The sequence below is a fragment of the Crinia signifera genome, chromosome 2 (genome assembly GCF_055691185.1).
Source record: "Crinia signifera chromosome 2, ASM5569118v1, whole genome shotgun sequence".
In the NCBI taxonomy this organism is placed as follows: Eukaryota; Metazoa; Chordata; class Amphibia; order Anura; family Myobatrachidae; genus Crinia; species Crinia signifera.
Window position 1 is genome coordinate 239008298 of NC_139218.1, and position 22699 is coordinate 239030996.

Below are 22699 nucleotides of genomic sequence, written 5' to 3' on the forward strand. Positions count from 1 at the left end.
AAGGCATAAAACACTGCCTGTCTGCATATGTCGGCTCAAAAAAAATTGTGAAAACCCCATATCGATCTTTTGACTGTCGACCTTGCCCATGTCGACCTAATGCTTGTGTCGCCCTCTGCCCATGTTGACCTTCAGTGGTCGACCCAATGCATGTCAAACTTAGGTGTGTCGACTAACAACCATATATCTGCTGGATGTTGGCCTATTGTTGGTTGCGAAGGGGCACAGAAATATAGGTCCGCTACTGGTTATGATTACTATAGCATGCGCTTGTGCGCAAACCTTTAGAGAGCAGATACTTTATCACTCAGGTTACTCAATGGTTATTCTCTGTTTTTATTGCTGGTTGTAAAATTGCAACTAAACGAATTTACCCTTAATTTTTTTATTAAATAGATGCAGGTGCTCATTTGGTGCACACACATATTCATCAATGTGTTCAACACTAGTATGAGGTGTCTATCATGTTGATTATGATTATCTGAAAAAAAATCAAAGATCGGTATTGTGATACACAGAAGATTACGTTAAGTATGGTAATGTATGGTTTAATGTCTTTGAAAATGTATGCACATATCTTTGCATATAATATAATCATAATTAATTTAACCATATTTATATAAATCTTAAAGCTTTCTTTGGGGCATTTAAAAAAAGAATGTAAAACAAAGAAGCAGTTCTGTTGATATTTAAGCTGTGCCAAATGTATTTGGGTCAACTATCCATACTGGAAATGAGCAAAATAATTCATGTTACAAGATTTATTGGATTTGGTTGATTTGTGTCCCTGGAAAAGTAGGGTAAAGTCAAACATAATGAAGCAGTGAGTTGCTTTATTACATTTATGTTACAATTTTTCACTATGTTGCTACAAAGTCATGGACAAATTTACAGGAGGGAGGAAGTAGGTGAATTTAGGTAATGTTTTATAATGTAAACACTGATTCAGGGATTGTTTAACCAATAGGTTGATTTGGCTGCAGCCTGGGGTACTGGGTTCTTTGGGGGCGTAATGCTGGCACAATACATTGCGCTGGGATGATAGCACTTCCTGGTGCTCCTGGAGTTGGGGGCCGAGCAAGGTCTCATAAGATCTCCTCTGGGAACTCTGAAAGCAGTGCTGCCTGCTGGGACAGAGTAGGGATGAAGAGGAAATCCTGTGAGAGTTGTGGCTAGTTCTGCCGCCGAGGCTGTAATAGATGCTACTGTCACCATTGCCAGCACTGCTAGGGCGGCAAGTGGCAAAATGAAAATAGCTGAGGCCTGAGCCTATTATAGATTTTTAGCTTAATATTAGTGATAAAATTGGTTTTGGGAAGGGGGGTGGGCGAACGATTGTCACTTCTGAATTAACCTAGGGTGGCTGAAACCCATTATCCGGCCCTGCGCTCATTGTGGGTCATTCACAAAGCACACACTGTTTAAAATGCAAATTCTTCTTTAAAAAGTGCATTATGCCTTGTTCTGCACAAAAGCTATTTAATTTTTGCAAACTTGCACAGGTTTACGCAGCATGATGAGTAGATGTTTGCTTTACCAGATGGGACTCTAGGTTTTTGTACTATTAAAGGCTAAGAAATCTATTTCCAGATAATGGCGATATCTGCATTCAAACAAGCTGCCCTTCCACTGGAAAATTATGAATATTAAGCCCACTCCATTATCCAACCCTCCCCTATGTATAAAACACCCCCTACCTCCCTGGAAGTCATTTACAAGGGACCCTTCATTCAGCTCAGTGCCCCCTTCCACACGTTAGTGTTCTCCCTCCCACCACCTGTGCAGCAGTCTTGCCTACCCTCCTGGAATAGCCGGGAGCCTCCCAGAAATCCGGTCCACCTCCCGCCCCCCCCGAGAAGATAGGCAAGTGTCCCGAATTGTGATAATAGCCTCCGTCCCTCCCCATGCCCGCTGGTTTAATTACCGGAATTCGAGGGTCCGTGGAGAGGGGGCGGGGCAAAAATGACGAGATTGCGTCATTTAAGCCCTACCCCTCTCCGTGGCCCGCAAATCACTGAGTTTTCCGGCATGGGGCGGGGTCAAGTGATGTCAGCCTTCCTCCCGCCCCCTGACGTTTTGCCTCTCCGTGCTTCTCCCGGAGAGGTGAATTTGAAAGTAGGCAAGTATGCTGTGCAGTAAAGGAGTAATTAGCAGAAGTTACTGCTCCAGGTCCTCCTACATGTTGAGTGGAAGATAGAGCAACCCCTGCCACCCGTGGGACATTAAAGCTGCTGCTGATAGCACCCCCCACCCCTAGGAGGGGAGAATGGGTAAGGGCCCCAGTGCATTGCTTTGCCCAGGGGCCCACACTGCTGTTAAGATGGCCCTGATGGGTCCCGCTAATTCCAACCCCCACCCGGTTCCAGCAGCTGCCAGTACCCCCTCCGGCATCACAGAAGCTCGATGTGGATCTCAGTCAAACCCTAATTGCTGGGCCTTCAATCTGATACCTGGTTCATTGGTTCTAGAGATATTGCAGGTAAACCAATTTTTTTCATTTCTGAAATGTAACTTCATGGCTGTTCATGTTATTTGAGGACAGATTTCTCTGGAACCAAATGGCCCAGTTTCATGGGACCAAAATCATTCGAAGCCCACACTTAAATGGGTCAGTTGATTCTGAAGATATAGCTGTCAATGGCTGTCATTTCTGCCCGGCGGCGGCTGTCCCCCAGTTACTGCGAACATGTATTCCCCTTTGGCAATGAGCATGTAATCCCACATGGCAATGAGCATAGAACCCCTGGCAATGAGCATGGAACCCCTGACAATGAGCATGTAGGTAAGCAGCACTTATGTAGCATAATTTTTAATAGGCATTACGGTGTTTGGCATAATACGTAATGGACATTATGGTGTGTGGCTTAACATGTAATGGGCATTATAGTGTAAATGTTTTAATGTGCGCCTCCGGTGCGCAATGCCCGTTTATGAAGCATATTGTGCATTATTGCTCAATCTGTTTGGTATAGTGTGTATTTTGGGTTAATCCATGTGACAAAATGTGAATTTTTACTCATTCCATGTGGCATAATGGGGGTTATTCTAGTTCACTCTTTCTGACAAAATCCTTCTTTGATGGATAAAACCATGTGCACTGCAGGTGGGGCAGATGTTACTTGTGCAGAGAGAATTAGATTTGGGTGGGGTTTAACTTCAAATTGAGATCTAAATTGCAGTGTAAAAATAAAGCAGTCAGTATTTACCCTGCACACAAACAAAATAACTCACCCAAATCTAATTCTAGCTGCACCTGTTACATCTGCCCCCCTGCAGTGCACATGGTTTTGTCCATCTAAGAAGGATTTTGTCAGAAAGAGTGAACTAGAATAAGGCCCAATGTGTAAGAGGCAAGTACAGTATAAGGGGGTTACTATTGGGCTTTATGATTTGTATAAGGGGTATATGTTGTGGTAAACTTAGGTGACCACATAAAAGGTGCTGAATTGGTGTCTACCAAGTTTTGGCTTTCAGTATTTTTTTTATGACTGGAGTGCCACCTCACCCTGCAAGTATCTTAGGACATCGGCATCCAGCGGGTGCAACTTTGGAGGGCACCCGCCAATATATCTCACTGCATACTTCCTATGCCATCCCCCTGCCTTTTCCAGTCATATAGAATTAGTTGAAAGGATTTAAACAAATAGAGACACACCCATGAGCAGACCACCCAACCAGAACACTAGTCATGCCCCCCCCCCCCACACACATTATTAGGTGCTGGCCACAACCCCTATAATTGCGCAGAATAGGCCCTTGATAATTTTCAGCTCCAGGCCCATTTAGACCTTAATCTGGCTCTGCATCCAGCAAATAAAAAATAAAAAAAAAGCTACAGTACATACACATACACACATCATATACACTGACCTGATGTCTACTCCCTATAGCTTGGCCATACCAGCATTATACATTCTGAGCCAGCACTGGTGTTCTAAGTGGTGCAGTGGAAGAGGTCAATGTGGCAATGGCTCCATTATTCTTGGCCTGTGCAGATGTATTATTCAATTATATATTATTGGTTCTAGAGGGCTTTAATAGCAAAGGAAAATCCAGCCAGGAAATAATATGGGAGCAGAGCTTAAAGTGAGTGGGGGAAAGTGTGGAATTGAGTTCCAACACCTATAATGGTAGGTGGAGATATTTCCACACCATCCACACCCCTGCATAATAATTCCAAAAAAATAGCCAATCCCATAACCTACTGTACATCAAAAGATGATGCAGGTGGTGCTAGTGCCACTGATGAGCTTCATATATTTCCCCCTTCCTCAGATCCTAGCAGATCCATGGATCCTACTCCACCAGTGGCCTGCCCCTCCTGGTACTCAGATGGTGTTTGTGCCCTAAACAGGTCTTCAGCATGGCATATGTGATGCCATGCCGTTACTGCTGCTGAAGTGAAAAAGAGCCACTAAGAGGATCAGGCTATGTACATGCTTAAGGCAAAGTGAGAGGGGGTTGGAAAGAAACTTGCAGCAGGGAAGCTGTTAGAGGGGCACAGAACAGGTAGCTACTGGAGGGACATGGGTGGCGAGCTGCTGGGGTGAGAGATTTTTTTTTTTTGGAGAATAAGCTGAATCATAACAAGTGCGAGGCTGCATATACTGGGTGTGTGTGGGAGGGTATTATTTGTACATCTAAAACTTATATTGATCAATCAACAAAATATTCAGATGATAAAAGCAAGTGAAATTCCAAAAAAATAAGATTATGAGATACTCCCCCGCTCGTGCGCACGGGGGAGCGATGTTTTTTGTGTGCACATGCGCATTTCTGCAGAGGCAGATTTCGCCATCCCATTTACACCTACCAGTGGAGGCGGGAGGGGGGGTGCGGGGGGGGGGGGGGGGGGGCAGTGGCGATGGGCTGCACCCATGGGAACGCCCAGCATTTCATGGAGGTTCCCATGCAAATGCTGGGCAGCTGATGTCATTAGATTTCAGCTTCCCGTCCTCTTCCCATACAGGGAGCATGCAAAGGCACCAGAGAGTGTCTTAGTTTTGCGTGCACCTTCCAAATCATTTGATGGTCGGTGACCATAGAATGATTTGGCCCCCTCACCCAAGGCTACGAATAGATGTTTATGCAAAACATCCATCCATGCAAAACATCCATCTGCATGCCTGCGGGGAAATGCAGCGTGTAAGGGGGGGTGGCTGGCCGGCTGTGTGGACGGCGGGTGGTGGTACATCCATATGCAACACTGCGAATTTCACAGTGCTGTGTGTGGACCAGAATAAGGCCCTATATCTGAAGTCCACATACAATAACCCAGAGAGAGGAGCGGTGATGGTGGTTTTAGGGATAGGCAGTTCCACAGACTGACCATGGCGGGAGGCAATTCAGTCATCTGCAGCCCTTGATGTTGCCTGTCATTGCCATAACTACTTAACCAGTCTACCTAATTAATGAGATGATGATTGTGAAGGATAACCTGGTTAACAAGGAAGAGTCATCGTTACATAATAATTATTATTTCTATAATGACAGTCTTTCCAGTTATAATCCTCCTCTTCAGTGAACAGCTGACACGCCTTGGCTGACAGATACATTTTCCACTTGAATACGAATTTACTGTGTCTGCGTCTTTCTGTAGATTTCCTTGATATGAACTTGAACACTCTTGTTAGTTTGTCTTCTATCTATTGTTACATTTAGTGGAAGCTCGTCACCTTGAATGGTGAAAGATCAGACTCAAACAAATGTTTCATTATTTCCAGCTCCTTTATTTCTACAACAATTAAAGATAACACTGTTCTGCTGCACTATAAAGGCATCTGTGTCTGCTATTTTAAAAGTGTACATGGTATGTTTGACAGCAAGTAAAGAAAATAGAACAAACCATTCTTACAAAAGAGCCTTAAATTCCCATTTGTGCAAAAACTTGCCACTTGTACCTGCAGTATGAACAGGAGACTCAATCTGACTTAGAAGCAAGCCCTTTGTCTTTTACAATAACTACAGAATTGCTTATTATTTTTATGGATTATCCTTGCATTTATACTTTGTTAGCTGCATCTTAAATGTCTTTAACCTCCAATGTACAAGTGTAATTGAAATGAAAGAAAAATGTGGGTTTATGCACTAAGCTTAGGAGAGCAATTAAGCTGATGGACATAAAGTACCATCCAACCAGCTCCTCTCTCTTTTCAAACACAGGGCGGAATTTCTGTAATGTAAATATGCAGTAAAACCCTCATTATCGGGGGGGGGGGGGGGGCACTCTCCCCCACTCACTTTAAGCTCTGCCTCCATATCATTTCAGGGCTGGATATTCATTTGCTATTAAAGCCCTCTAGAACCAATAATATATCATTGAATAATACAGCTGTACACAGGCCAAGAATAATGGAGCCATTGCCACATTGACCTCTTCCACTGCACCACTTACAACTCCAGTGCTGTCTCAGAATGTATAATACTGGTATGGCCAAGCTATAGGGAGAAGACATCAGGTCAGTGTATATGATGTGTGTATGTTTATGTAGCTTTTTTTATTTATTTGCTGGATGTCTGTTGAGGATGAGACCCAATCACGAGCATAGAGTATTATGTCACCAGGCTTGTACATCTATTTAACTCCCACGGCTCCCAGAGTCGAACTGAGTGGGGATGGCGTGGCGATTTTGCACCATAGGTGCAAATGTCATGCAAAAAACGGGCAACGATGAGCGTGGCTATATCTATATGTTTCGCCAATTGCTTGTGCTCAATAACACTAAATTATATTTGTCCTATGAAAAATTGACCCAACCAATGTCATTTTGTACTGTGTATTCTCGTGTCTAAATTAAAAATATTCAACTGTCCCACATTCCAATCATTTACCCTGTCTGTCTGATGCAATGTTTTTGGAGTTGCAAAAGCACAAAGTTTTTACTTCACTTTTCAGATTCAGTGTCCCATATCATTTTAGAGGGCAGCAGCTGGCTTTAATCGGATATTTACAATAAGCACCTGGTTCCTAATTTTGTGGATATTTGTAGTTGCAAGTCATCTGCATAGGAAAGTAATCTATATATATATATATAGAGGGGGGATGGCGGCACTCGGAAATAAATAGAGACCACGCTGGTTTACCAACGTTTCTGTGCCGACTGGCACTTTTATCAAGGTGCAGGAACCTTGATAAAAGTGGCAGTCGGCACAGAAACGTCGGTAAACCAGCGTGGTCTCTATTTATTTCCGAGTGTCGCCATCCCTCCTCTGCATATTTGGCAGTCAGCCAACCGGAGGATACAAGTGTTTCTTACATTTACCACAAGTAATTTGTTGGAGTGCCTCCTCACGAATATATATATATATATATATATATATATATATATATATATATAGACGGGGGTGACGGACCGGCACTCCTCCCTTAGAGGTATGTGCTGTCGTGCCTTCCAATACAAGTAGGTACGTTTGGTGGAAGAAATGGCGGCACTGGCAGTCTTGTTTGAAGAAAATCACAGCATTTATTTTACATCACAGCAATCAATGGTGCATGGGTGTCCGATGTTTCGGGGTGGTATCCCCGTTTTCAAGGTGCAGAAAAACAACGTTGTTTTTCTGCACCTTGAAAACGGGGATACCACCCCGAAACGTCGGACACCCATGCACCATTGATTGCTGTGATGTAAAATAAATGCTGTGATTTTCTTCAAACAAGACTGCCAGTGCCGCCATTTCTTCCACCAAACGTATATATATATATATATATATATATATATATATATATATATATATATATATATATGGACTCCAAAACGGCGTGACCGATTTTGATAAAATTTTAAGGCAAACTTCAGATTAGCCCAGTGGGTGTTCCTGTAAAGTTTGGTAGCGATCGGATCAACAGAATTTTATTTTTTTGCCAATTAATTGATCTCGCCACGAATGAGATTTCGTTCCCACCGAACTTCTGTCAAATGCAACTGAATAGTCAAGCCATTGTCGACAAGGTATTCCCAAATCTAACAACCAACTACAAAAATCCAAAGTCATCTGGCTATAGATAATTAGTGCTTCCCATGCAAAGCCGGGGCGGGTCGCTAGTTAGGGATACTTGCCAACTACCCAGGGCCACATAAAGGCTTGGGGGGGCCAAGACACTTAAGATAAGGGGGCTCGGGGGAAGGATTTGTATTTTATATTGTGTATCTCCGAACATGACCCATTCAGGGAAGGACAGAATGCTCTTTATCTGGTCTCACCATTAATACAGTATATGAGTGGCATCACTTGAGTTGAAATATCTACTAAAAAAGAAAGGTATTTCAACACAGTAGATCAGCGGTTCTGAAACTGTGGATCCTGACTCCAAAGTGGGTAACCTTCTCAGCATGGGGTCGCAACTCCATGTTGCTAACCATCAGGCTGATGACTATCAGAAATCAAATGGAAATCAACCGCATTTAATTTCTATTCGATCCTGATGTGTGGCCCCGTGGCATCGAAATCAAATTAAAAAAGACACTGCGTAGGCAAGCCTATATAGTACAGATTTGTACTTTATAGTCTAAATCAAATGTGTACATAGCGCTGTGGTGCTTTGATCCCGATTCGATTGGGATCGAATCAGGATTGAATAGAAAGTAAACCGCACCGTGTGTACACTACTTAAGAGGAAATCCAGGTAGTGAGAATTTTGTCCCCCCATGAATGCATCATGTTCAGAAGTGTGGATTATGAATATTAAATTGAAACCTCTGAAGTATATTAGTTGTATAACCAATAGTGTAACAATGCCTGGGTAATAATGTGTATAGCTCCATGTTTATAGCTCAACTATTTTATAAAGTTTCTTTGTGGTGAACAAAGACAACTTAAACAACATTAAAATCCACATACAAAATAAAATCCACATTATCATCTCTCTTATCACAATGACTTGCCAAAACCACTTTACTACTTACAGACTGGGACAGGATATAATTCAAACAGCAGCCCAACCCAAAAGTAGCAAACCATACTTCACAAATGTCCCAAATTTTGTGGGACAGTCCCATTTTTCAGACACTGTCCTGCTGTCCCAACCGTGTGTGTGTGTGCTGGGGGGGAGGAGGAGGGAGTTGTTTGACTTGCCACCAGCACCCAGAGTGTTAGGCAAGCCTCCATAATGATTAAAAAAATGGGAGGCATGGCTCGTAGATGCAAAATTTCCCACATAGCCATGTCCCCTTTTCCGTCATACGAATAACAGAGATTTTGGGATGTGTGGGCAAACATATACGTTAAATGAACTCTATGATGTGCAATAATAATTGCCAAATATTTCTTGAATGCTGCATACCTCCCAACTGTCCTGCCCATACAGTACCGCCCAACTGCCCCTGAGCAGATCTCTGAGACAGAGGGGCTGAGGGCATGGCCAGCAGCTCACAGAACCGCTGGTTTTTGCACCCATATCAGCAAAAACGGTGGCGCACGCAGTCCCGACTTTACAACCTCAAATATTGGGAGGTTTGGTGCTGAGGGGTAAATGTATGAAGCTTGGTATCTATCCCCCATAAAGAACAGTATATGCAAGGTGATAATGCACCAGCCAATCAGCTTTAATATGTAAATTGACAGTTATGAGCTGTTATGCTGGAGCATTATTACCTTTCACATAACATTCTTTATAGGGCTAGAAACCACTTCTCCAGGCTTCATACATTTACCCCTGAATCGCAAGCACTGGATGGGGTACATTTTATTATTAAGGTCCAACACCCAGCTTCTATAAGTGCATCTCTACCAAGCAGTGATAATGATTGACAGAAATTATCAGATATTTAATGTGTGAACTGATTGTATGTAGACACGGCAGTGCCAGGGATTTTATATTAGTCAGCAATATTGTAGCTATCACTAGTCAGGGAGTTTTTAAATAGGGAGAAGCTCTATCTCTGGTGTATACCTGTTAGATGTGTCATTTTAATACAGAAACCAATGTTCTCAACCATGTTTGATATACATACTGTACAGATGTCATCAGTTTTCAGCTGCTGATAAAGTTAGATTAAAAAAAAGAAGGCAGCTAGGGAAAGTGTTTATCTAGACTCAATTATAGATGTTCCTTCTTTCCTAACATCCAGACTGAAAGCAGCATGCGTTTAATCCTGTTTAAAGATAAATAAAGAATGTATCCTTAATTGCACATTCCTCTGTCCTACATAGTGTAGCTGCTAACAAAATGTCTATTTTATAATTTTTTTAGGGCTTTTTTCATAGACCCCCTCAGTAAAAGATTCCATTACAATAATAAATATCATCAGTGTCCCTTACCTCCCAACTTTTGGTAACGTCGATGCGGGACGCAGCTCCGCCGGAAATTTTGGGGCCGTGGCCTAATTTCGGGGGGCGTGGCCTATACTCGCGGCTCTCCCGCGAGGCTACGCCCCCATTTTACCGCTAAGGGGGCATGACCCAGAGGCTCTGTGAGCCTCTACCCATGCCCCCAGCCCCCTGGCTGCGGGAACAGCGTTTATTCCCCGCTGTTTAGCAGCCGACAGGGGGGACTCCCAACAGCCCCCCCTCACCGCAGGACACTGCCGACCGCGGGAGGGACAGCGGGACAGGCCCTGACAATCTGGACTGTCCCGCTGAAATCGGGACTGTTGGGAGGTATGGTGTCCTCAAGGTTTACATGGTTTACATGTGGAATGGGAACCGGTCTGCAGCGCTGGACAATATGAATAAATTTACTGGAAATCCCAAAGAGAAGCAGTCCACTCCGTAGTTTCAAGGTAAAAAAAGTACAGAATGCTTTATTAAAAAAAAAGTCACATAAAAGGAAGAAAATTTCCTTAAAAAAATCACACAAAAACAGTCTAAAAGTATATAAAAAAGGATTCACTCTCTTCTTTGCATAGGAGAGAAAACAATTTAAAGGTAGCTCACCAGATTCTTGGAGACGCAAGTATCCCTGTATACTCCAGACTGCACTATAGGTCCTTATGGTGGGTACACCTATCTGGGTGTATGGGGTGTTTCAGGGCTGGGAGGCCGTTCTGCCACTATGGTTACCTCTCTAGTCCTTATGGATTCCCCAGATCTCAGCTCCACCCGGACTCACGGTATTGCGCTTTGGGTTCTGGAAGCCGCACTGCCACTACGGTTATTCCTTCCTCCTTCTGCGCTCACCTGCAGATCTTTACTGTGTAGTGTATCTGGATGGGTACTTTCAGGACAAAGGAACCGTACTGCCACTTGGGTCCTAAGTCCTTACTCTTCCCCAAAAGGGATCCCCTGTGTCTGGTATAACACGGAATGGAGGGCCGCACTGCCACTGCGGTTTATTTCCCTTGCGTGGTTCCCCGTCCCGGGTCCCGTTTAAAGAGTGTCTGGCTTTGATGTAAAGTGCTGGCAACTCCTCCGCCTCTGCTGCCTGCGCTTGCAGCGTTTGGCGGGCACACAGGTCCAAAGGTTCTTAGCTGGATACTGTGTGATAATACAGGGGACTCTGGTCTGTTTGGAGTCTGGTCTTTTCTCCTTCTCTCCACAAGCAATATCCTCCACAAGCAATATCCTTCTTATAATTCAGTAAAATCATTCTTATCACTGCAAAATACTTTGTGTTTAATAAAGGAGTTTTTTGTTTTGTGGTCTACCAGGGTTGCCGACTTTGTCCCTTTTGATTTCCCTCTGGGAGAGCGCAGCCAGCACCAGTAGGACGGGGGCGGTGTCCGGACCATAAAAGGGGCATGGCCAGGGTGGGTATATTCAAATACACCAACATGTGGCTGAGTCCATTGGTAGTGCATCACCATGGCCACGCCCCCCCCACTGTGTAATTCTGACATTACAGAAGTTACACAGTGTGGGGAGGGGCCACGATTATGCAATTTGCGTCATCTGGTATGCATGGACACCCCCCCCTTCCGCGCTGAGGAGAGACTGTGGGAGGCTACCGCGTTTCCGGGGGACTTGTCAACCTTTTTGGGGGCTGGGAGCAGACCTGAGGGTAGGCAAGTAATACCCCTTTCACACCAGCCTAAATTCCCGGGTTGTGTCTGGGTACAACCCGGGACTAGCTCTGGTGTGAAAGGTTCCAGGGACAAATTCCCGGGTTAATTTGCCGGCAATTCAACCCTGCTAGGTAGCAGGGTTGCTCCCGGGTCCTTCCAGGGTTACTGGCTGGTGTGAAAGGTGCAGGGACATGTCCCTGCTTCCCGTGTTGCCTCTGTTAGGCTGATTTGCTAGCAGGGCAACTTCCTGTTGTGGTGGACGCTCACAGACACGCCCAGAGGCAGCATACAGTGTGCAGGGAGACACTGTACATGTTCTGTGGCACCACAGACCCCAGCAGTGCTATGTCACCCCTGAAAGCCTGCAATGTGTGCCATGTCTTGGACAAATGAGGAGGTGAGAGAGCTATTAATCATTAGAGGGGAAGATGCTTTCATTTGCCTTTTAATTGGTTTTATACAAGTAAACAAAGGCTGAAACACTACAAATGTTTTGTGTCTTAATTATTAATAATCAATAATTTAAAGTGAGCCTAAAAAAGGCCATTTTCAATGCTATTCTCATAGAAATGCAGGGTCATCCCGGGTTCAGTGTGAAAGGTGCCGACCCAGGTTGTCCCTGCTTCAAAAGCATGTGTGAATGGGTCCCAACTGGGGAATGTCCCTGCTTGTCCCTGGAATTGAATTCTGGTGTGAAAGGGGTATACAGTATGTGGTATACTAAACTATTTTTTAAGCCTACTGCCTGTCTAACAATGTATCAGTTTGTCCGATTTCAAGTAAATACAGGTTCCATTTTTGTGTATTTCTTGTTCATACTATATAAAAGGCCTGAGAGAGAATTTACTTCTGCAAAATCCAGAAGACCTTCAGGTGAATTAGTACCTTGCTTCTGGTGGCACAGTAGATAAGATAAGTGAAAGTGTTTCATTTGTCTCAAGGGCCACTTGTGAGAAACTGCCCTAGCTGAGTGTCTTATGTGCATACTGTACATGGCACACTGCTGCGACTGCTTTAACAATGTTTAATGAAGAGACAACTTAGTAATTATAACTAGGATGGTGTGTAGCGGCTCGCATCACAATTTGCTATACAGCCCAGATATTTCTAGTTATGCCAGGGAAGCAATGAATTTGTTATGAAAATTTGGGTAATTTTAATGGGTAATATCAAGCAGTCCAACCTGCAGTCCTTGCCTCATCCATAATACTCCTGTAAGAAGTGGTGCTGAGAAAAGGGGGTTTGGCACTAATTACCCATGCCCAGGTCTGATGGAGGGGCCCAGTGGTGCAGCAGCTTTACCAGCTCTTCTCAACCTAACATATGCTCCTGTGTGCTGGGCTGCAGTGTAGCCAGGGAGGTGCTTATATGCCTGTATTTTATACTAAGGGTTCATGGCCACACCTCCCACAATTAGGTCACACAGCAAGTAACTGGGCCTGGCCAGGCTCCGTAATCCCCATTCTGTAAGTATCTCTATGCATAGGTGCCGATTCTGTGGGTGCTCAAGGTCCTGAGCACCCACGGAAATTGATGAGCACCCACGGACCCAAGTCCTGCTGCAGGGCCGCTGTATTGACTTGCTAATTTGCGGCTGCAGCACCCGCATCGCAGGATCCGCCGCCTGAGAAACAGTATTCTGGGATGGCGGGAAGAGTGTATTCCATCCGCAGAGTAATAGGTGGATGTGAGGCAGGCCAGCCTGTGCATGCTCTGTGCGTGCATACCGCACACTGACTGAGTAGCTCAGCAGCGGCCCTTCCGCCCATGTCTCCCTATCCCTCATTGCAAGCACAGGTACTGTGGGGGCATTTATGTACCTGCTCTGTGGGGGCATTTATGTATTTGGCACTGTGGGGGCAATTATGGATTTGGCACTGTGGGGGTATTTATGTACTTGGCACTGTGTGGGCATTTATGGATTTGGCACTGCTACCATAATTTATATATTGGAGACAACTGTACTACGTAATATAAATTGGTATTATTTTGTGGCCACGCCCCTCCCCATGAAGCCACTCCCCTATATTTTTGGCTTAAAAATCATAAATCGGTACCTATGTCTCTATGCCTCATAGACCATATTCTGATTGTAGGAGCTGGACATTGTTCACCTGATTTGAGCCAAGAAATGTAGAGTAAATTTCTTAAAGCAAATATGGGGAACAAATAGTTTTTTTTTTTCAATAGTGTATTTGTATCTTATATGCCAGCTTGCTTGGCTGTGTAACACAGTGGTGTACCTGAAAACAGGATAGGGTGAAGCAAAGTCACACATGCATGGTCATAAGATGAATTACTGTACTGCCTTCTCCCCTCCTCCATGCTCCACAATCACTTGCTCTCTATTTTTAAGCAGATGTTGAATTAGCTTAATATTATGCGGCCTACACATAGGGAGATTTGCTTGAGCCTTCTGAGCATACTTGCCTACCTTCCCGAAATAGCTGGGAGGCTAACAAAAGCGGAAACCCCTCCTGGCCCCAGGAAAGTGAATAAGTCTCACTCAACACCGCCGTAGCTCCTGCACCCCCCTTCCCTGCTGCACCAAATACCTGATTTTTCAGGTCCGCAGCGAGGGGGTGCAAATTGCCGTGTTTGACTGGTATGGGGGCGGGGCTTAGTAACATCAGCCTCGTCCCGCCCCTCTGATATGTAATATCAGTTCTCCTCCCAGGCTTCTCCCAGAGAGGAAAAAAAGAAAGTGGGCAAGGTATGCTTCTGAACGATGTTAGATCACTCAAAGCGCTCAGCAAGATTGCTCACCACACAGCGATGTGTCAGCGCTGTGTGCTGAGTGATCTGTCAGGGCCAGTGTACTTCGATAAGAACACTGGCCCTGACCGCCGATTAAGTACCATAGATTTATCCAGCATGCTGGATATTATTTGCCTAGCGATAGCGATGCGTGGGGCCATGCATCGCTTTCAATATGGCCCCTAAACACAGAGCAATGAAGGGGCTATTTCTAAGCGATCTAGTCATAATAGCCATAATGAAACAGAATTCTGTTCATAGACCTTCGTAATATAATCTGCACTTCAAAATAATAATGCTTTTCTTCTTTTTTAATATGTGTGAATGAAATGCATAAAGATTCGGAATAATATGGGAGTACAGTATAACCGCACATACCATTTTGAAAAAATGTGGAATGTCTAGGAATTATTACACCCATGTCTGTACTTCTTAATACTTTGCATGGCATAGGATATATTGTCTGGTGATCACGCATGTGCGATGCCATCCACCGATAAAATCCATTATAATTTTTAATCGCTAGTTGTACGCAAGTTGAAAAAAGTCAGCGTTTGTGGATGTCATCTGGACATTTTATGGGATTGTCAGGGAAAACACAAATGTTCCCAAGCATTTTTAGGGAGCACCTGTGATGTCAACTCCTGCCTGCATCATCCTGTTTCTATTGCCCTGTAAGATGAGTAAGATCAGTGTTACTGCAGTTGAAAAAAATCCTTCGATGGTGAGTGAATTGTGAATGGATTTACAGCTATTTGCTGAACATAACTACTTAAAATAACTATTTAACTGTATCGAGAATTGGTGGTTCCTTAGAGCAAACAAGCACATTGCACATTATGCTTTGCATATTTACATCTAGAGAACATGTCCTCAGTCTTCCATCATACGTACAAAACACATCAGATGTGCTATGCAAGCTTTATGAGATAAGAATTTATATGGAACCCCTCTTTATTAGCTTAGATGCAAAGTCCCTCTACACCACCACTGGCCATAAAGAAGGTTTGCCAGTCTTTTTAGGTGGATGAGAATTACTTTTTAATAAAAACAAGGATCTCATCCATAATACATTTTTGGAGACCATTACATTTTTGGACCACAAGAATTTCCGAATCTGCTGAAGTAGGAAAGGGTACATTCCCAGGTTACTCTACCAATGTTGTGTTAAAAGGAGCTCAAAAAACTTATTTTAGATACCCCTTTACAACAAGACATAAACTTGATAAGACCTTGTCATGACCAGAGGTACTGTAGACCCAATTTAACAACACACTTGAGTTTTCTTCAGGTCATTGTCTTGGTGTGAAAGAGGTATAAACACAGGTCGAAACTATATTCATTATCTCTGCTCAGACCCTGGATTTCTGTGTGTAGGTGGAATAATCCAGCTCTTTGTCTATCCCACATACTTATGGGGAAGAGATGTGTGAAAACTTATTTTTTATGTACAGGAATAACAATCCTGGGATAACCCAGTATACTGTATGTAATAGTAAATTGATTCTTATAAAGTTCGAATATTGTATTTTAGACTTATCAGAAGACTAGATGGACACCATTATTAATGTGGCTCTGCAATGTATTTTATTTTGTGCACATACGCTAATTTATCTGTCCATTCATACGGTTTTGAAATCTGTGCCTGGAAAATCACTCAGCATCTAATGTTGAGGACTGCGGGGCCAGCTGGAAATGTGAATGCTGAAAACAATAAAAGTGTCACATCATGCTCTATCAATTTAGCCTAATTCCTTCAATAAAACCGTTTGAATTTTCCCCTAAATACTTGACCATACTTTTGGGCCAACTAGTGTTTAACATTTGCATCTGTAGTAGGCAGTAACATGTGTGCATATTCTATCACTGTTACTTACTTTGTTGGTCTATAGTCTGGTATAGCGCGATCCAGTGAAATTTTCTCACTGAGGTAGGAGTTGTAGCCATATTTTTCATGTGGTCCTTTAGCTTTTTCTTCTTCATCAGGAGTAAGTGTAGCTGGAATTCCACCTTTTCCCCGTCCACCATATCCTTCAATAAGACCAAGTGATTTGGATAAACCTAAAAGGAGAAAGAGGATTTTACTCTAAATTGTCTGCGGAACACAGTATTAAACAGTATATTGCCTTTGCTTTATGCAGCATATACAGTAGGTTAGTTATACAAATAAAAGTTTGAAAATGAACGATAAGAAAGATGGATAACCTAACTGGGAGGAGGAGGGGGAGGGAGGGGAAGATGGTTTATAAGCATGGTTGAAAAGATTAAGTGGGGAAAAAACTGTTCTATGTGTAATAAATATACCATTTTGATTATTTTTGTAAGTAGAAATATTGGGGTATGAGATGTCACAGATGGAAAAGGGGGCTGATTGGTGTCTCCTGGTCTCCATATAAATACACACATATAAATGGTAAGGGAATACAAAATTAGAATTTACTATATATATATATATATATATATATATATAAAAATGAGAAGGAAGAAAAGGGATATGGGGAGGCGGTTAGTTGTTATTGAAACTTATTATGATTAACAATTGCACTATAGACTTGACTTGACTTGACTTGACTATAGACTTGATACGTCATGAACTCACACAAGCACATACGAAAGGAGTCACATTGGGAACACAGGAGTAAAATTATTATTATACAATTGATAAAAAGCCAGGGTAGCGGGGGGGGGACACACCACTCAACCCTTAAAGGATAATAAGATCATGCTAAGGGGGGTATTCAATGTGGGGTCACGGCTGTTGAGCTGTCTCGACAGCCGTGACCCTGTCCCATTCTCGGTCTGCTCGAATGAGAAATCGCAGGCGGGAATCAATGTCCGTCTGCAGCGTTTTCGGCAGAATGAGCCCGACTGCTTGTGAAGTCAGGCTCGTTCAGCCAAGATACCCTGTTCAATTCTGTCGGCGAAGACAGCATTGAATAGGACCCCGCAGCCATCTCCCTTGTTGGTATTGAATACCCCCTATATGTTAATATGAATCAAATGGAAAAGTCTGTTCTGTGTTTTACATATAAGGGGGGGGGGAGAAGAAAAATAAAGGTGAATATAAAAAAAAAGTGTGAAGCAAATTCTCTAGTACAGTATATGATTTATCATTGTGTTGTTGATTGTGCATCAGTAATGGTAGCATGCTTGGTATCACATTAAAATATAATGCACATCATTCTATCTAATTTCTTCAATATATCTTTATAGCTTGACTTTATCACACTTTTACAGTGACAAGTATTTGTTTCAGAATTTTGCCTTTGCCTGCAGCTGTCACAACCATTAATCCTTGACAAAATTATAACCAAGAGCTATGAGAAGACTCATTATGAATATGGAACATTGTGATGTGCAGGAAGGCTTAGGGAACACACTTCTACATTTTCAACAGGAATTGTTTTCCACTGACCGTGTATGTGAATATTTGATGACTAGAACATAAAACAGTTTATGTGTTTTTCTGCTGTATTGTAATATTGATTTTATTTTTAAACCTGAGCTTTTATATTTTTATTTAAAAAATAATAGCTTTCATTTGGTAGCACAATGTATTACATATAGTCAGTAGAGAGGGAAATACAGGCAAAATGTCCCTAAAATTGTATTGGTACTCTTTACTTAGAAGGGCGCCCACGATTTTGATCGTGGGCATCGTTAGTAAAAAATCTCGGGCATCTCGGGCATTGAATGCACTAAAAAATGGGGTGCGATCAACCGACGAGATGCCCGAGATTTCCCATAGGGAACAATGTTAAATGTCTCAATTGACCCAATTTTCCTGTTCAATGCCTCAATTGACCCGATTTTTCCATAGGAAACAATGGTAAATGGGCCACAGAGGTCAAATAGGCACCCTGAAGTGTATAATGGCCACCCGAATTGTTAATGCCACCCCACGATCAACGTCAACCCGATGTGTGGCGAGCGCAGCGAGCCCGCGTGGGGCGGCGGTACGCGTCCTACGACCTTTTCATACCCCCACTATCCACGTCGGCGTGGAGTTGAGAATAGAAAGTGTGGCGAGCGCAGCGAGCCACCGAGCCCGAAGCGTGGCGAGCGCACGCGGACAGCTGTGAAGCCCGCGAGGGGACGCGGATACCTGTGAAGGTATCCGCGTCCCCTCACCACGCTATGGGCTCGGTGGCTCGCTGCGCTCGCCACACTTTCTATTCTCAACTCCACGCCGACGTGGATAGTGGGGGTATGAAAAGGTCGTAGGACGCATACCGCCGCCCCACGTGGGCTCGCTGCGCTCGCCACGCTTCGGGTTGACGTTGATCGTGGGGTGGCGTTAACAATTCGGGTGGCCATTATTCACTTCAGGGTGCCTATTTGGCCTCTGTGGCCCATTTAACATTGTTTCCTATGGAAAAATTGGGTCAATTGAGGCATTGAACAGGAAAATCGGGTCAATTGAGACATTTAACATTGTTCCCTATGGGAAATCTCGGGCATCTCGTCGGTCGCATCGCACCTGATTTTTTAGTGCATTCAATGCCCGAGATGGCCGAGATGGGCGCCCTTCTAAGTAAAGAGTACCATTGTATTGCTTATATTTCATAGCTACTGATTTAACAATTATCTTTACCCAGTCCTAGGGGTATGTTTACAATCTTGCCTATGGGAACCAATCAAATTCTACTTTCTACTTTTCATTTATCAAGCACCTTCTAGAATGTCATAGCTAAAATTGGTTGCTATGAGCAACAAACCAACTTCTGTAATCCCGCACTTTAGTAACTAAACATCCAAGTATCTGGATTCGATATGAAGTGATTTTCTCATGTTTCAGGTACACAGGATTTAAGTCATCTGTTTTTTAGACTGCAGTAGTTCCCTTTTTAGTTTATCATCAACAAATCAGTTGCAAATTGTGTTTAAAAGTAAACAATACAACGGGTGAAATTTAATAGGAGGATAGAATCAGAAAGTGAGAGATTTTGGTAACAATTCTCCAGTTTTTTTTAAGTGGCAATCATTTTCACATCAAAATCAAACTGATTTTGTAGTGTGAATGATTGCCGCTTTAAAAAAAAGTGGCAATCATTAACATATTTGGGCTTAGGATTTATTAATTACTGAATTTCCATGAAGCAGAATCAGTTTTGTATGTATTTATCGGGACTTTTCTATGCTGTATGGAAATCCCTGTGAGTATGCATTAAACTTTTTTTTATTAAACTTCAACATTTGATATACAGTACAGGTTGAGTATCCCATATCCGAGTATCCGTTATCCGAATTATTCCGAAAACCATACATTCCAGAAAGTGAAAAAAAAAATATTTTTTTTGCTAAAAACTCACTGGGGACATATGTAACAGCACTACTGGTGACATGATATGTAACTGGCACGATATATGTGCAAGAAAATGATTGCTTGGCCTTCAAATTCAATATCTGAGATAGTACACAAATTTTGTTTCATGTTTTGAAACCTTGTTTTTTGAACAAATAAAATATATTTGTGTGTATTTTATGTGGTAATAAAATATATTTGTGTGTATATTATGTGTTTATACAGCATACATGCAAGGTACTTCAAAATACATAATTGAAATATTAAAATATTCCGAAATACGGAATAATCCGTTATCCAAAATTCTCCTGGTCCCGAGCATTTTGGATACGGGATACTCAACCTGTACCAAATGGCACACATACTGTAGAGCAAAAATCCCCTTTTGTGAACAGTTCATTTTAATTTCCATGTGTACTGTAATATTCAAATGTGTTTAGATTTCCAAAGTAGGATCCTGGCATTTGTAAAGGAGTATTAGTGTGCAAATGACTGTAGATGGACAGAAATACGGAATATCTTACTGCAGTAGTGTACCGGGGCATAAGTTCATCTCATCGCTCAGAGGCAAGTTTATTTATTTACAGTTTCTTATATAGCGAAGCATATGCCGCTGTGCTTTAAAATTAGAATCAACAGTGATAAGACAAACTGGGTGATTACAGACAGACAAAGAGGTTGGAGGGCCCTGCTTGCAAGCTTACAATTTATAGAGAAATAGGAAGGATACACAAAGATAGGCACTATCTATAGTATAGCAGTCCCAGCAGAGGGAGTTTGGTGCCCCCCATCCCAAATATGGTGTGTGTCAACCATCACCTGTTTGTATCATCTCAGAGTCCAGCACCATAATTTGCTGTAGTAATGGTACCAGGCGGGAGCCATCCTGTCACCTATTGCAGGTGTTAGCAGGGCTCCTGGTATAGAGGCAATTAACTACAGGTGCACTGCAGAGCTCCATTGCAATAGCACTGGTCACACTTGTATCCTGCTGTGAACCATACAGGTTCTGTTTTACATGCAGGTGTCCCTTCAGGACTTGGAGCTCAAAGACTGGAGCCTCCATTGTCTCTGAGAGTTACTTTCCTGGCAATGTACATGGTTGTGTAAGGTAGTGCAAATACAATATTTTATTTTACAGGTCTCATATACAGAAATTCAGGTAAAAGGGGTGGAGTGGCAGAGGGTACATTTTGAAATGAACCTGATTTTTATATATTTGCCCTATATGTAAAAGAAAACTTGAAAGGCACAAAAATGACACATGCAATACAGGTGGGTCTCATGTTTCCTCACTATCACAAATCTCACAACATTAACACAGACAAAAAAGGGACAAATAAGTTGAAAGCCTTATCTATAAAAACGTTACATGATCCACCTTATACAGAGGTATAATACATAAATAATTGTGGATCTTCTTAATATTTTTCAAAACTGTCTTAGAATTAATAGAGAAGCCTATGCAGCAGTAAAAAAATCCTGTTCCCCTCTTCCCTTTCATATACCACCTAGGTCCCATCCAACACATATACACTCACTTTTATACCGAAACTCCTCTTTTAATGCGGTGAAGAATGTGCTCTTTATTATTTACCCCATAAATGGGGCTGAACCAAGCAATATTCATCCCTGTGAGTACCAACGATGCTGGGAGTGATCCTCAAAATAACCACTAACATTGCCAGCATCGCTCACAGCAACTGTTCTTTTTGTATAAATAAATACAAACACGGCCAAGTCAATTAATTGAAGTTAAGTTAAATATTGCACCAAACAAACACTCGCTGTGAGCAGCACTGGCATTTTTAATGGATATCTTGAGGATCTCTCAAAGCAATGTTGGCAATCAAAGGGTTAATATGGAAAACTTGAAAAATTTATTTACTGAAATGTGCTGATCTAGACAGGTAGAAGGTTGAACTTTGGTATGACATTTGACATTGTTTTCAGTGGCGTATAGAATATTTGCGTCCCCCGCCGATATCGGCAGCGCTGCCCCCCACCCACCTTCCCAAGTGAAGTTAAACACCCCCCTTACCCCTCCGCATTCCGCCGCCACATTCTGGGTCCCGCAGTGCAGATCTTCTCCTGGCTCCGTCTCCTCCTGTAGTTCTAATGAAAAATGACCATCACAAAATGGCTGCCCCCTAATAGCAGACAGTTTTTAATGATGCTAGAGGATGCTGTATGGGGCAGCCATTTTCTGATAGTTATTTTTTATTAGAACTGCAGGAGGAGATGGAGCCAGGACAAGATCTGCACTGCGGGACCCTGAATGCGGCGGCGGCATGCAGAGGGGTAAGGGGGTGTTTAACTTTACTTGGGTGGGCAGGTGGGAGGGCTAGTGGGAGGGGGAGGTGCTGCCGATATGTCCCGCTCCTGGCCACACAGACACATACTAGTAGCAACTATAGCCCCGCAGACCGGCGCCCAAAGTCCCTCAGCGCCTCCCCGCCACAGCGGGGGCTGCGGGGCTATAGTTACTGCCACTGATTGTTTTGTTACTTGCAGCAAGGAAAGTGTTAGACATATTCCATGCTTCAGCTGGCAAACGCTGGGGAGAGTTGACTGCTGGTGGTGACAGTTGGTGGTAAATGGTGATGGACAGTTTGAGAAGAGAGCACAGTGCCACAGTGTTTCCCTTGGTACCTGAAATGTAATCAGTGGGTAGTGTGGCACAGCCACAAGAGCTCCC

At 43.0% G+C, this 22699-nt stretch overlaps 1 protein-coding gene across 1 annotated transcript in view; it reads right to left on the reverse strand.

Moving 5' to 3' along the window:
• GALNT17 (polypeptide N-acetylgalactosaminyltransferase 17) overlaps positions 1 to 22699 on the reverse strand; it is a 369771-nt gene that overhangs the window by 255917 nt on the left and 91155 nt on the right. The window contains exon 2 of the mRNA XM_083174082.1: positions 16574 to 16757. Within this exon, the coding sequence (XP_083030208.1) occupies positions 16574 to 16757 (184 nt within the window). The remainder of the gene's footprint in view (positions 1 to 16573; positions 16758 to 22699) is intronic.